This window comes from Stegodyphus dumicola, chromosome 10 (assembly GCF_044657685.1).
Source record: "Stegodyphus dumicola isolate Sdum_Otavi_A_Nest chromosome 10, ASM4465768v1".
NCBI classification, from domain to species: domain Eukaryota; kingdom Metazoa; phylum Arthropoda; class Arachnida; order Araneae; family Eresidae; genus Stegodyphus; species Stegodyphus dumicola.
Genome location: NC_140777.1, coordinates 164486114 through 164502011, shown reverse-complemented (window position 1 = coordinate 164502011; position 15898 = coordinate 164486114). Strand labels below are relative to the sequence as shown.

The 15898-nt window shown below is 31.2% G+C and overlaps 1 protein-coding gene across 2 annotated transcripts in view; it reads right to left on the bottom strand.

Moving 5' to 3' along the window:
• Positions 1-15632, bottom strand: part of LOC118197776 (LETM1 domain-containing protein 1) — a 106088-nt gene extending 90456 nt beyond the window's left edge. For both annotated transcript variants that reach the window (XM_085825805.1, XM_085825806.1), the window contains exons 1-2: positions 14978-15632; positions 3349-3512 (exon numbers count right to left, since the gene is read on the bottom strand). In XM_085825805.1, the coding sequence (XP_085681931.1) occupies positions 3349-3512; positions 14978-15015 (202 nt within the window). In that variant the 5' untranslated portion in view covers positions 15016-15632. The remainder of the gene's footprint in view (positions 1-3348; positions 3513-14977) is intronic.
• Between the last annotated feature and the right edge of the window lie 266 nt (positions 15633-15898).

Here is a 15898-nt window from a genome sequence, read left to right as displayed (position 1 = left end):
CATTTCTGAATCCAGTTCCAATAACTAAAAAGTACCCAAATAAAATAGTTTTCTTAAAATATATTGCAGTCATATAGGCAGTATACAGAAAAGTCAGAGTTCTAGAATCATCATGGTTTTGGATTTTAGATCATCAGATTTAATCTAATATGATGACAAGTCTTCTTCAGTTATTATTCTGCATCATTTAGATCAGACAGAAAAATGCCATTCTCCCACAATCACTCAAGGGCCAAAAGAGTTATTGCAGTCAACATCAATCAATGTATTATCATTGGCCACTGTGTGATTTCCTAGCAAGTAGGTGTTTGAAAGTGACATGGAGGCATCTCAGTCCATCAGGAGAAAAATCACATTTATGGCACATCTGCTTCTTTTAATTATTATATTCTTCATATTCCTAGCCTTTAGTAGGTTTTTTATTTGTATTTTTAAAAATTATTATTATTATTTTTTTCAGGTGATCTGGAGATCTGGATTTCACACTTTTTACTCCATAGACAATATAGATGTTCAAGAATATTTTTGCTGACATTTCTAAATAACTACATGTAATACATCTTGAAATGTATCCAAACTATTATTAAGGATGTACACTTGAAGAAAAATAATGAAGGGATAAAACAGTAGAGGCATTTTAGAAAAATGACTAGGAAAATACCTTTTTTAAAAATTAATTTGGGGTAAATTTGGACTTTTAGAAAAAGGCAATCATTTGGGCAGTTTGGAGGTTAATCCGTTAACTGGGGAGTAAGCTTTCAGTAAAATCGTTTCACAATGGGGACTTTTTCCTTTGCAGTAATTTCAGCACATCGCAAGGAATAAATAAAAGAAAATCGTTTTAAAATATTTAATGATATTAAATATTAAAATTAAATATTTTTAATCCGTAAAAACAAATTAATTGAACGAATTTAAACAATTATTTCGTATGATATTCCCTAAAGCAATGCAGCATACACAAAGCAACACTGCAGTCGGGACACTAAAATCTCGATTCTTTCCTAAGACCTTTGGAATAGCATAATTTGCATCTCCTCGTTACATTTACTCTTGAAGAGTCGGATGGTATATAGTCTGCAAAATGTCTTTCAAAGAGTCGAGATGGTTTTGGTGTCAAAGATGATCGTCCTGTACTAGTAGATGGCAACTTCGATCCGTCTCTATATTTTTCAACACCTTTTTCTACAGTTTCGATAAGGAAATAAAGCCTATCTAGGTGACCGCCATCTTTCTTGCATAAAAGATATGCATTCAAACACACCATGTCTAGTGCATGAAAAAATATCTTATAGTAATACTTTTTTACTTGGTTTCTAGCGATTTCATAAGTTTTCATTTGTCCGTTAGCAAGATCAACTCCTCCCATATTTTTGTTGTAGTCAGCGATAACTTCCTGTTTTAATATCATTTTCCTTCGTTTTTCTATTTCTACAAATTTATTGTCGTGGATAGTACTCACTATAATTACATCCTTTTCATCTTTCCACTTCATAATCATTATTTTGCCTCTGTACCTAGCAATATGTTCATCTTTTTTCAAAACACAATTTTTGATATCAGATGGTATTCCCTTTCTATTTTTTCACATTGTTCCTACAACATCGGTTTTTCTTCTGCACATCTTCTCAGCTAGATCAGTACTAGTATACCAATTATCGAGATACAGCATATATCCCTTATCCAACAAATCGTGGCACAACTGAAGAACAATAAGATTTGGTCCCTGTTCTTCCTGTCCATACTGCGTGTCTTTACCTGTATATATAATGAAATCACTTATGTATCCGGATTTACTTTCACATATCTTATACAATTTAACACCAAATCGACTTCTTTTCGATGGAATGTACTGTTTCCAAGACAGTATTCCTTTCAATAGCAAAAGAGCCTCATCTACAGATATTTCCTTATCTGGTACGTATAACACCTTGAATTTGTTTCTCAAATAGTTCAAAATGGAATCGATTTTGTAGGTTTTTTTTGTTGCACACTTTTAGGTCAAAAGCATTGTTATCGCTAAAATGTAAAAATTTTACTAACAGTTGGAATCTTTTTTCTGACATAGTTTTATAAAAAAAATGGAGTCTCCAGACTTTCTCGCTTTGTGAAATAAAGCTGATAAGAAGGTTTTCCTATTATTCATTGCAAAATTAGTAAAAAAATAAATACTCTCATCTCTCGGTCATCTGTGTCAACCCACGAGAGACATCTTGAACGCGGTTTCATGGAAGTATTTTTTCAAAAAACTGTCCGGCGTATTTGTTTGATTGTTCCACAATAAGTTCTACAAAATTCTCATCGATAAATTTCTCGAACTAAAAAAGGCAATCCTTTTCTTCAGGTCCTTCAAAGGTAGGTCTAGATTGAGATAAAAACGGGAAAGACAATCGCAATATTCTTTCACATTTCCATTCAGCTGATGTCAGTTGAGTATTTTGGTCTATAACATCATCATCCTTTGATTCAATGTCCGGACCATCAGTAAAGAAGTCGTTATTGCTCTCTTCCGAACTGGTACTTATTCTTAGAATTCGACGTCATTTACCAAACCTCCCGGGCAATATTTCATCCTCAGACAATTAAAAAATATCAGACAATTCAAAAATATTTTCTGCTTCACAATAATTTTTAGCCATATTTATAAAAAACTAACAATTACTCAAATCAACAAGTTATTACTAATATGTAAAATACTGAAATGCAGACTAAAATGAAATTAAGTTGTGCAAATTAGGAGTGTTATCACAATTTATGAGCGGACAAGTGTTTCCATTGATTGATTTTTCTTGAACAACGGTAAAGTGACAGATCGCAAAAAAAATGTAAGAAAAATTTCGTCATGCCCATTGAAATAGTCTTCCCAGCATGACAAAAATTTTGTCATACCCACTGAAATAGTCTTCCCAGCATGACGAAACATTTCATCATGCTGGGAAGACTATTTCAAATGCGAAATATTGTGTAATAATAAAAAATAATAATAATAAAAAAATTTCAGTGGGTATGTCGAAATACAAAACATTTCATCATACCCACTGAAATAGTCTTCCCAGCATGACAAAACATTTCGTCATATCCATTGAAAGAGTCTTCCGAAATTTTTAACTGGATATGACGAAAAATTTCGTCATACCCAGTTAACAGATTAAAGCAAAAACTAAAAATATCTACAATAATTAGAATAACAAATTTCTAAAATGAATACTTTCAATTCACATTACTCATGATATTTTGCCAAATTACTGTATATTTCACATGGCTATATTTATGAGCCATTAATCAAACATTTTGCCAATAAGGTTTTGGAGATTTTTTTTGAGCAACAATACTGAAAACTTTTCTCACCAACAGAAAAAATTTGGTAAATTTTGAAGGCACTTGGAAACTTGGTTTCAAGTATTCTTTCATAGCCATCAATAAATGCAAAGCATTTCTGAACAAGATATTCTTTAAGACCAGACAAAGGCTTTACATAACGACTTCCAGGAGTAGCCTGTTTGCAGTATGGTCTGTAATATAAGAGATACGTGATTATAATGCTTTTAATTAAAGCAGAAGTTCCCAACCCTATGTCCGCAGGCACCATGGCTCTCGCCGATAATTTAACATGTAGCCGTTGCTATGCGATCACAATAAAAATATTTGTTTTTAATAAAATTCTATGTGAAAGATTTCTCATTTTTAATAAAATAGAAATTGCATTCAACACAGATGACAGCACAAAATGAAATGCGACTGATCTCTTTTTCTCTACTCAACTATAAATTCACCTCGAAAATATAAATGGTACCCGCCTCTCAACAGATATTCTAGCATGTGCTCTTAGGGACAAAAAGGTTGGGGACCCCTGAATTAAAGTATCTTTTGCTTTACTTTTAAATTACCCGAAAAAAGAATCCTGCAAAAAGTTTTCATTAAATTTCATTAAAACACATGTAGAGCCACTTTAACAAGAAAGTTCAGCAATTTAATATCAATATCAATAATAACAGTTTAATATCAGAAATTTAATATCAATGTTAACAGTTATTTACTGGTTGCAAGTAAGAGGTTTTGCTGACTTTTTTTAAAAAGATCGCCAAACTATGAATATTTATCTTACATCAACAAAACATTAACATACTACAAGAAAACACACTTTAGTTATGTAAAATACAGATTATAATAATTAAATAAGTTATTTAAGTTGATATGATTCTTAAAAAAAGCAGCAACCTTTTTTGAGAAATTTCTTCTGTGATTTTTTTGCCACTGTTGTTCTCCGGTTGTAGGAAAAAATGTCACCCAGAAAATAAGAAACAGAAAGAAAGACACTGGAAAATTAGAGACAGAAAATAAGTCCCCCAGTCCTTGTAATGGGAAATATAAGGCATGTTTAGAAAGATCGCCAAGCTGTGTGATAAAAGTTTTATCTCAACAAACATAACTTCGGATTACCGAAAACATGTGCGAGTTAGAAGCAGGAAGATTTGTTAGCTGCTGGTTTCTCCGTTAAGGTTAAAAATAAAGGAAGCGGGGGAAACTTTTGCGATAGAAGACAGCGAGGGAAGGCGTGTTGTTCAGTGTCTGTCATTGTCAGGTCATTAGTAATTGCTCTCCTCGCACTGCATGTAGTTATAGCCTTAAGCTGCGGTTTAGTGAAACATTGATTGACACATAACAGAAAACGAATTCATCTGAGCCTTGGTATAAGAAACAGTTGTAGATGCAATTTCAAGTTACGGTTTGAGATAAGAACTAAATTTTTTAGCTAATTAATTTTCCCATAATTTTTTTTCTCATTTGATTTTAATTAAAAGTAACATATCTTCACAGGAAACAATTGTTTAATTTTGCACTTAAGTTTAAAAACAAGAATATCACAGTTATTAAAAATTAAGAGGTTTATTTCAAAATTATTAGTCCAAAGGGGCTTTGTCCCTGATCAACTTTTGTTTCCATTTTGCGATTTTGCGTCGAATCACTCTGAATGTCCGTTTCACTTTTCAAACTGTTGCCACCAAATAGTATCACCCTGTATTTGAAGAAATTAAATAATGAAGAATCTGCATATATGTATGTATATTTCTCGCATTGTGATAAAACAACAGTACCTAGAGCCATCCAATTTTGAATGTTGTAATCCTACTGTGAATACGAGCAACTGAAAGCCCAAATTTGAAATTTGGAATCTGTTTTCTTATAGATTTCATATGTATCTATGGAATCTGTTTTCTTATAGATTTCATATTGTAAAACTTTAATGAATTTTTGATTAACAAACTCAAGAATTTCAAAGCGAGCAATGGCAACGTTGTACAGAAAAAAAAAATTTTATCTCCAGCGCGTGAAACTGTGTATCGGAAATTCTAAAAATATGCTCAATTTAAAATTATTTTGCAATACTGCTCTTGAACTGAATTTTATGGTTTAAGTGCAAAGAACATGATATTTAATAAGTAAAGGTAGCCCACAAAATGTTATAAAAATGGTCCCTTTGGACATAATTTAAAATCTGAAACCTTTCAGAGTTTTTATTTTATTAAAATTTTAAAATCTAATTAAAATGGATCCTATAACCATGTGATCTGGATTTAAACATTTAATATACTATGAACCCTTTTATGGCGACCTTTTCCAAAAGAATTTCCCAGAGTAGAAATTCACTTGCACCGAGCATTATCTCTTTAAGACGACCACTTCCACCAAAGACCAAAATAATAAAAAACGTGGATGATCATCTTAGAGAAGATTTAATGCATTTTACAATGCACCAATGCGTGAGCCACTCAGAGCCGGACCATCTAGTAGCCCAAAAATGATTGGCGACCATCTCCCTAAGACGATCATTTCCAAAAGTGACCAGCATTTCTAAAGGTATAAACAAACGCTTGCACTGAACATCATCTTTCTAGGGTGATCACCTCCACAGAATACCAAAAATTAACTAGAAACATGGCTGGATTAGGATTATTCAATTACGGCAAAGCTACCTAAAGGGAGGGACCTTAGGCTATCTCCCTAAATGGAGGGTTATCTACCTAAAGGGAGGGATGTCTTCGTGGAGGACTTTCCAAGGGAAACTGGCTCGTGTACACATTACACATGGGGAAAATCACGAAAATGTCCATGCAGCCAGCCCGTTCGCGGGATTCAAACCTCGGACGGAAGTACCAGTGTTCAGCGTCTTTACCACTCGACTGCTGGTGGGTTGGTTGAAACCATGGAGGTAGGAAAGGGAGGAGGGGCCATTCCGTGCTAGAAGTGAAGCACTGCTTTGAAGCTTGGGTCACCAGACGGGGTGTTTTTTGTTTACATTCAGAAGCTTGCTTGACAAAATTCTGATGGTATTTCGACACACGACAGTTCCATAGAAATCGAAAAAGGGACACTCTCGCATGAAAGAAACATTCATAGTGTGATGGATAATAGCAATTTGTATAGTTTACTGACATTTACGCAAAAATCACATCTTGGTTATTTTTCGATAACTAACAACAGCGATTTTGATTATGAATTTGTTTTATAAAATTCTAAGCTGTTGCACTAAAAAAATATAGATTTTAAGAAAATTGCTAAAAAGAGATCTGCCAAAATTTATTTTCTAGAAGATTTGAAAAGTTTGAAACTTGATGGCTAAATGTAAATATAAAATTACGTATGTTAAAATATTTGTAATTAGGCACATAGGTCAGATTAAGTTTTTATTAAATAGAGTAACGTATGCAAGGGCTATCTGCCTAAAGAGAGAGATGCCATCGTGGAGGAATTTTGAAGAAAAACTGACCTTTGAGTGGGTATTAAAAATAATACTTATAATTTTCATTCAAATTATATTCATATATATTTTTTATGTAAAACTTTCGGGTGTATGCTAAATTAGTGTAAATTACTCTACACGAAAAATATAGTGAATGCACAGAAATTAAAGATTTGCACATGCCGGAAATGATAAATAGGAAATATGTATGGGTATTTATGCATGTGCTTGCAAAAAGCATGTATCTGCCTTTGACAAAATACTTAAATATTCATTAAATTATTTATAAATGTATTTGAAATGAAGAATTTATTCACTTATAAACAACTGTGATAGTACTGTGAAGAAATCTAATGATTAAATGTATCTAATTTATAATGATTATAAATGTTATCTAAATATATAATAACCTTAATATTGAATTGTAAACATAAATTGAAATCCTGTTGACAAATACGTTATAAAACTATTTAAGCAAGAATTGTTCGTATTGGAAAGCAATCTGTTAAAAGGTATTGTAAAGCAAATGCTATGAGATGCGCACTTAAGAACGTAATAAAGAGTTTTGGAATATGTATTGTTGAAATGAAGGGTAAAAAAAAAAAAAAAAATCTGATAAGTATAATTAAAAGAATTATTCCCTTTACATTTTATAATAACTCAGTTACAAGTTTTAAATAATACTTAAAAAAAAAAAAAAAAAAAAAAAAAAAAAAAAACTTATTTTATTCCCTTTCAGAAATGTTCAGAGAAAGTCAAATACTATTTTCCTAATAATTCTCTAATTTAAAATGAACCGAATAGAGCATTAATTATAAATTGACTTACATTTTTCGATTTAAAAGAAGCCAAAAAATCATGTCATATTTAAGAAAGTACTTTAGGAAGAAGCTCTATAAATAGAAAAGAAATAATGCATAATTTTAATATTAATAATACAATAAACTTTGATCTTAATTTTTGTACCTTAACCGAATAAAATCGAATTACCTTAATTTTGTTTTCTAATGTAATTAACAAAAACTTGTGAAAATATTTCATTCAAATTAAACCATTCTGAGAAAACTGTCCTGTGAAAAGTATAGCATTTAATTCCATTCAGAATGAAATGTTGTTTAAAAATATGTTGTTTTCACATACTTAGGACTCTGAAGTGTTGTAGAAAAAGAAAATATATACATTTATATGTATATTTGCGATCTAATTACAAAATATTTACACCCGAACGCGTCAAATCCCATAGAACTCAATGGTAAATGACCCAATGTTTTGGTCACCACGTAGGGATCGCCAGTGCTTCAGAGCAGGGTACGGAGAAACTTGTTTAGGGCGACTCCTTCTTACTTCTTACCTCCATGGTTGAAACATGGATGGATATCTTAGAAAGGATTTTTACTCATCGTAGTTATATTAATCAGAATTACGTGTAAAGCTTATGGAAACTTAAAAGCAGCCAAGCGGTTAAGTTGCTGAATACTGGTTGTTAAATCTGGGTTCGATTCCTAGCAAAGCAGCTTTTCGTGGTTTTCTCCCTATATAACGTGGTGACGAGCGAGTTTTCCTTAGGAAGCCCTCCATGAAGAGAACCCTTCTCTTAGGCAGATAACTTTCGTGCGCTTTGTTATTATCAAGTAAACCAAACAAAATTAAAGAAAGTTATTCATTCTACTCTCTAAATTGCACTCCAAATAAATCATATGTGGGAACTTTTCGCATTCCTAGCCTAAAACGTATCAGAATGGAAAAGTAAATAAACTTATTGTATTATAATTATTTAACTTGGTTACGCAGAATTCCAATTTTTAATTTATTCCTAGTTTCTAAAAATCTGAGCGTGAATAATCGTGTAATAAAATATAGACCGATAACTTTGAAATTCAGAGAATAACTTGGATGACCTTTGACCACTTTATATTCCTATTTATTCAAATCATGTTAGCTGCTAGTACATTCTTCGTCCATTGCGGTTTGTATGCCTAAATAGCTAAGGTATTGCTCATTTCTATAACAGTATTTTTCCCCTCATAAAATTCAGTATAATGTAGCTGAACAAATTTATTTAACAACGTGCTGAATAACGTTATTATATGGAACTATTAAACAAATATTCACATTTGGATAAATCGAAATACTATGTTTTTGCTTTTGAAAATATCAAAATATGCATTGTTAAAGATACTTAAACATGAAGTTTATGTAATCGGCAAATGACCAGTTACTAGATGAAAATATTGGAATTTTTATCCAAACATGAACATTGACTATTCTAAATAGATGTATAGGATTTTTGTAAATTAAAACTTTTTCTAAATAAGTAAAATAATGATAATAGTGCTTGTAAAATGAGATAAAATTTAAATCTTAGACTGGCGTTTAAATTTTGTTTGGAAAACGTTATGTGCATTTAAAAAGAATCTGACACAAATCAAAGATTTTTAATACATTATTTTGTGCATTGGTAATTCAACAGTTGCTCTGAAATGCATACAATTTTACTACTAAATTCAGACTTTTCTCGTTTAAGAAAGGCAACAATCTGTTTTTGTTAAAAAAAAAAAAAAAATCGGAGAATTGCATAAACTCGGCACTGTGCACTGGTTTTGATCCTCAATGCCCCAAAACAGATAAACCTCCAAAGTAATGAAAATAGAAGAGAGATTCTGCTTTACCATTAAAATCATTTAAAAATGACAAATAGCAATCAAAATAGATGTGAATGTAAGAGAAATATCCCACTCATTTGAGTTATCAAAGAAATGAAAAATAAATAAATTAAAGCTGCTAGGAGAATATCATAATCTAACAATAAAAGTAAGGCTACTAGATTAAAATCCTTATTAACAAAGAAATCGCCAAATTTGACATGCATCCAATACTTCACTTTAGCCATTTATATTTCTTATTTTATTTAATGCATTTCTTTGAGAAAATATACCATGTTTCTAAACAGTGTATAAAACTGCAGTGTGAAAATGCAAGGTGAAGGATTTCAGTACTCTTTTTATATTTCCCATGCAACATAAATTTTTAAGTGTTAATGCAACTGAATTTTAGCACGAAATGGAAGACTTCACTTTAAAGAAAGACCTACACCATGATTCTTTTTTCATTAAGGAAAACAGCTGCAGGGAATTTATGCACCTGATGCACAAAGCCAATTTATTAATTAACTGTAGAAGTTTCTCTCCAAAAAATCAAATATCTATTTAAAATTGTTTTGCATTTATTTCACAGAATGACAGAAGAAACAGATAATTTAGATTCTTTCCGATTACCTGCAGCACTGAAACATATTCCCGGGATTATGCACTACATTGTCAAAACAATTATGTGGCAACCCATAAGACTGCTAAAATATATTCATGTTGCAACCCAGGTATGTGCAAGCATGCAGCAGACAATTTTCAATACATGCAGATTTCCACCTCCCCCCCCCAATTCAATGGTAATTTTTCTGATTAACTGCATTTGGTAATTTTTTTTTCCTCTGTAACCAAATGTTATGGGACTATGGAATTTGCTGGTTGATGAAAACGAAAGTACTGCATTTCTTCGAATTATGGTGTTTTGTCTAACAGTTCAGAATGCAAAAATGTGCAGTCTGTGAAGTTGTACGTCTTAAGAGAGTTAGTCTATATTTTAGAGTACCCATTGGATTACTGCCAAGTTGTTGTTTCATTTATGGTAACCTTAGTATTTTACGTTGAATGTTATGGAAACCATATTATGATGTGATTGGTTGTAATGTATGATTGCGGTGATTTAGACTGTTGGGAAAATATTTGTAAGGGCTTATTTATGCGTTGGATGTTGATTAGGAAGTACGTTGCTTATTTTGTGCTTTACACCATAAAATGCCTGCTGGTGGTATGATTAACCTGAAGTTTCTGTATGCTTTAGAACGAATGGGCTAGAAAGCATTGATTGACTGATTGGTGTGTAAATGAAGATTTAAATAGCTACGTTCACTTCTCGGTAAGCAGCACAGTGAGATTTAAGCATTTGGAAACTAGAACTCATATCAACACTATTGAAGGTACGTAGGGTGTAATAAAAAGGGATTTGAACAAAATGCCACCAACAGTCCGGCAATATGGAGGATATTTTTCATTTTTACTTTTGTGAATTTATGTGGTGATGGCAGTATAAATTCTAGTTTAGATAATTTTAAATAGTTTTTGTATGCTGTTAAGGAATTCAGTGTGTCACAAATATCAAAGAAACAGAAATTTTTAAATAAGGTAAGTGGATTCAGTCAAAAGTCTTTAATCCGGACGTCCATAATTCGGACCTCAAAGCTACAAACTTTCTGCACATACACAAACACATAATGCACCTACACATGCACATAATACCTTTACGCATGCGCATAATATGTTTACACATGTGCATTAATTGTATAACGGATGGTATAAGCTAAGCAAAAATTATCTAATTATCCACTTCAGTTAATGTTGCAGATTGCGTTGTTCCTTAATCTTCTAATTGGATCCGGCTTATTGTTTTTTGCAGACTGTTAGAGCAAATTTATAAAAGCTTGAATTTTCGATTATGTCAAATAGAATTTCCTATTTTGGTGCTGCCAAAGGATCTACAAAGCGAAAGCATGTTTTGATGTCCATCAAACAAAAAGTGAAATTCCAGCAAAAAATGGATAAAGGCATATTCTTTGTTTCTCTAACCATTCCGAAATCTGTTTATCAATTTCACGCTGCTCTGCAGGCAGGGAGGGGGGCATTGTGGCGTGCAATGAACTGGAAGTTGATCTATCCTTATCTTCAGGGCAGATCTTTTTATTTTATTAGGCTTATAATTTCTTACTAAATGTAGTATTTCATCTCGATGTACTTTGATATGATTTAAATCAAATTCCTCGTCATTATAAATATCACAAATACACATCAAATAGTTTTCTGGTTGCAATTTTCTAATTTCGACTATGCACAATGTATGCTTTATGCATGCGCGCATTGAAAGAAATGTTTAATAAAGTAAACAAATAAATATTAAGCTTTTTTTTTGTAAATTTTGATACCCTTTGATCATAATAGCTCTTTATTTCATAAATTATGGTTTCATATTTTTAATTTTATAATTTCTGCATACCATCTTACCACATTTAAACTGATGATCTATAATCGGGAAAAAATGATAATCCGGAATCACCGAAGTCCCAACGTGTCAGGATTAAAGACTTTTGACTGTATTTCCTTTCTGTACTCCATAGATTAGATAACATCTATTTCCATTCTTGTGTTATTTCCTTATTTGATTTAAAAAGCAATTTATTGAGATTATGTATTTTTTAAAATTATATTTCATTGCATTATGTTTTGGATGCCATTTTACTGGGGAGGGCGTTGGACGTAAACAGGAATGACACCAAAAAATACCTGGGTTTAATCCTAGTATCCGGTGCACACAGGATTTGGCTACTTTTGGCGATTTTACGATGAGCAGTAAAAACGCGACATACACAATGAGTAGTAAACGGGTCATTCAAAGAATATATATAGTTATACATACTATATACAGTCAAAAGTCGTTAATCCGGACTCGTCGGGACTTCGGCGATTCCGGATTATCGATTTTTCCAGATTATAGATCATCAGTTTAAATCTGGTAAGATGGCATGCAGAAATTATAAAATAAAAAATATGAAACCGTAATTTATGAAATAAAGAACAGTTATGATCTAAAGGATATCAAAATTTACAAAAAGCTTAATATTTATTTGTTTACTTTATTAAACATTTCTTTCAATGTAAGTTGTTTAAGTTGCTTCGTTTTTTAAGTGATAATACATTCTCTTTAATTCTATAAATAGACATAATTTCTTGTTCAGTTACAAAGTTCCGCTGTTCAAGTCCCATAATTGCTGTGTCGAGAATACCGACTAATTTGTCAATCGAAATTTTTTTGTTTTCAATAACCTCTGTCACTTTCTTCGTTATCGGAAGCGAATTATAGTGACGAGGGATTTGATTTAAATCATATAAAAGACGGAGTACATCGAGATGAAATACTACATTTAGTAAGGAATTATAAGCCAAATAAAATAAAAACATCTGCCCTGAAGATAAGGATAGTGCTGACCGATCAACTTCCAATTCATTGCGCGCCGCAGCATTAAAGATAAACAAACATTAAAGTTTAGATAAACAAAGGATATGCCTTTATCCATTTTTTGCAGCAATTCCACTTTTTGTTTAACGCACAGCGAAACATACTTTCGCTTTGTAGATCCTTTACATATTAGTAAATATATATCAGAAATTCTATTTGACATAATCGAAAGTTCAAGTTTACTTTTATAAAATTGCTCTAACAGTCTGCAAAAAATAATAAGCCGAACCCAATTTGAATATTAAGGAACAATGCAATTTGCAACATTAATGAATTAGATAATTTTAGTTTAGCTTATACCATCCGTTACACATTAAACACGCATTCGTAAACGTATTTTGCGCACGCGCACATGCATATTCGCAGCCGTAAAGGTAAAGGTCAACGCGACGCATGCGCAGAAAGTTTGTAGCTTTGAAGTCCGGATTATAGATTATTCCGGATTATGGGTGTCCGAATTAACGACTTTTGACTGTACTATGTATATAGTGTATATAGTATATATATATAGACGTTGAATCATTTTTGGTGTTGGCAATAATTTTCAAAATCGCGCCAAGGCTGCACCGTATACTAGGATTTTACCAATACCTGAAATATATTTTTACCCTTATAAGTGATCAGATACTATGGAAATATAATGTGAAAAACTGTAAAAACAAAATACAAATAAATATTAAGCTTTTTTTTTTGTAAATTTTGATACCCTTTGATCATAATAGCTCTTTATTTCATAAATTATGGTTTCATATTTTTAATTTTATAATTTCTGCATACCATCTTACCACATTTAAACTGATGATCTATAATCGGGAAAAACTGATAATCCGGAATCACCGAAGTCCCAACGTGTCAGGATTAAAGACTTTTGACTGTAACCGAAATATTAGAACGTAGATTGGAAATTGGTTTGAAGATAGCTGTATCTCATTTACAACAGCTATTTGCTCTATTTATTGTTGAATAAAAGAATATACATCATTCAGCAATGAAGCGTAAGACCATGGAATTATTCCCAATTACAACCATAGATTGTTATAATTACTTCTATGGTTCAGTGTGCAATGTTAAGTTTGTGCATTTAACTTATGTTTTTTTAAGTAGGTTGCTGTGTACATGGGAAGAAAAACAACATGAGCAATGCCAAATTTGTGCAATTCTTTGATACTTTTTCAACGTGAAAGCATATCACAATGTTCATGGAAAGAACAATGCAAAAAAATTACATACAAATATCTTGAATAAGCTAAGTGTTTTATCATGTGTGATAAAGCTAAGCTAAGTGTTTTATCATTATCATTACGCATGTTTTAAGCTTTTCTTAAAGTTTACTGGTTAATTTCTCTTTTATGGAATTCTTAGTGAATTGCCAGTTAAGAAATGGCTATTGCCTTTCACATATTAGATTAGCAAAAAATTAGCTGCCAGCAACTTGCTGACTTCTTGGGAGTCAGCAAGTTGAAGCTGATAATCAGGAAGCACAATAATTTTTAATTTGTGAGGATGCATGCTTGCTTTATAAGGGATTTACATGAGCTGGAGAAAAGTCTTGAATTTAACTTAAAGCTCTAGGCAAATTATTACTATTATGAAAGAATAAATCAAATAAGCCAAAAATATTTAAAATTTTTAAATAAATTTTAATTTCAGATTTTTCTGAATAAATATAAGCAAAATGTAACAATAAATATATAAGAGAAACATAACAGTAAATACAAAAAAATCTGAAATTCTAGATTCAATTTAAAAAAGTTTCATGCATCCTGAAATTGTTCTCCCTTATTTTATTCTCTGCTAATGCAATTATAAACGATGAAAAGCAAATTTTATTAAATTAATTAAGTCTGCAGTGCATGCGTTTCTTTCACCTAACATTTTTCAGAGCATATTTGAATCACTATTCTGATAGTTTCATTTCTGAAAGCTTTAATATTAAATAATGTTGACATCTGTCAATTTAGAAAGGCAATTTTTAAAGACACAAACGAGAAATTAGTCATTCAAATTTTACTCAAACCAATAATCACTTCATTCTACAAAGTACATAATCGATTATCAAAATGATCTCCACTGATAATGACCATTTAAAATAAATTTCATTTAACATACCGTAAACTAGTAATAAGCGATCTGTATTGCATATTCATAGTTTCAGTTCTTTCAAATTAGGCGGTCATAGTTATTAGCTATATGTCCATTGCAAAAGCCGTGTATGGTAAATCTCATACACAAAATCCTAACATACTAGTTTAACATAAAAGCAAAGCTTTGCTCAGGATTGTTCACGAAATCTTAGGACCAAAAATATGCAATATTTCACGATGCAAAACATGCCTTGTATTGCATAAGACGTACACACAGTTTTTTTTTAAATTACGCGGTCGTAGTCAATGTCAAATTACAAGGGTGAGCGTGGGATAACATTTATTAGCTAAAAAAATACATCATTGGATATTTTTGAAGGATAATTATTGATAATTTTATATGAAAATGAAGTTTGAAATTTGCTGAGTTTGCGAATATTTTACTGTTAAGTGTTACGAATATTTTACTGTTTAGATTCTGCATGCTGGATCTTCATAAGGCATCTTATCTTTAAAATTTTGTATTGATGTCTATTGTCGCAATCATTTCCTGTTTAATCTTATCTAAACTTTCGGTCATTTGTATATGAAAATGAAAGTAATGTGCTTCATTTATCATTTAAAATTTTTAATTTCAAAAAATAACGTATTTCATTCTTTTTGGAGCATCATTATGTGCGACAATGGTAAGAGACATTTCAAAAGTTATAACTTTCTTCAAATTTTTATGCTATTTAACATATATATCATATTTGTATATCGTTATAGATTATAGTTCTGATGCTTTCTAGTCATATTTTGCAAAAAAAGGAAAAATTTTGAATTGTTGTTATTATTTAATTTGTTATTAGTTATGATCTGCATTTAGTTTTTTAAATACTATGAAAATACAGTTTTTCTGTATTACTTCCCAAGTATATATATTCTGTAATCATTTTGATATTTA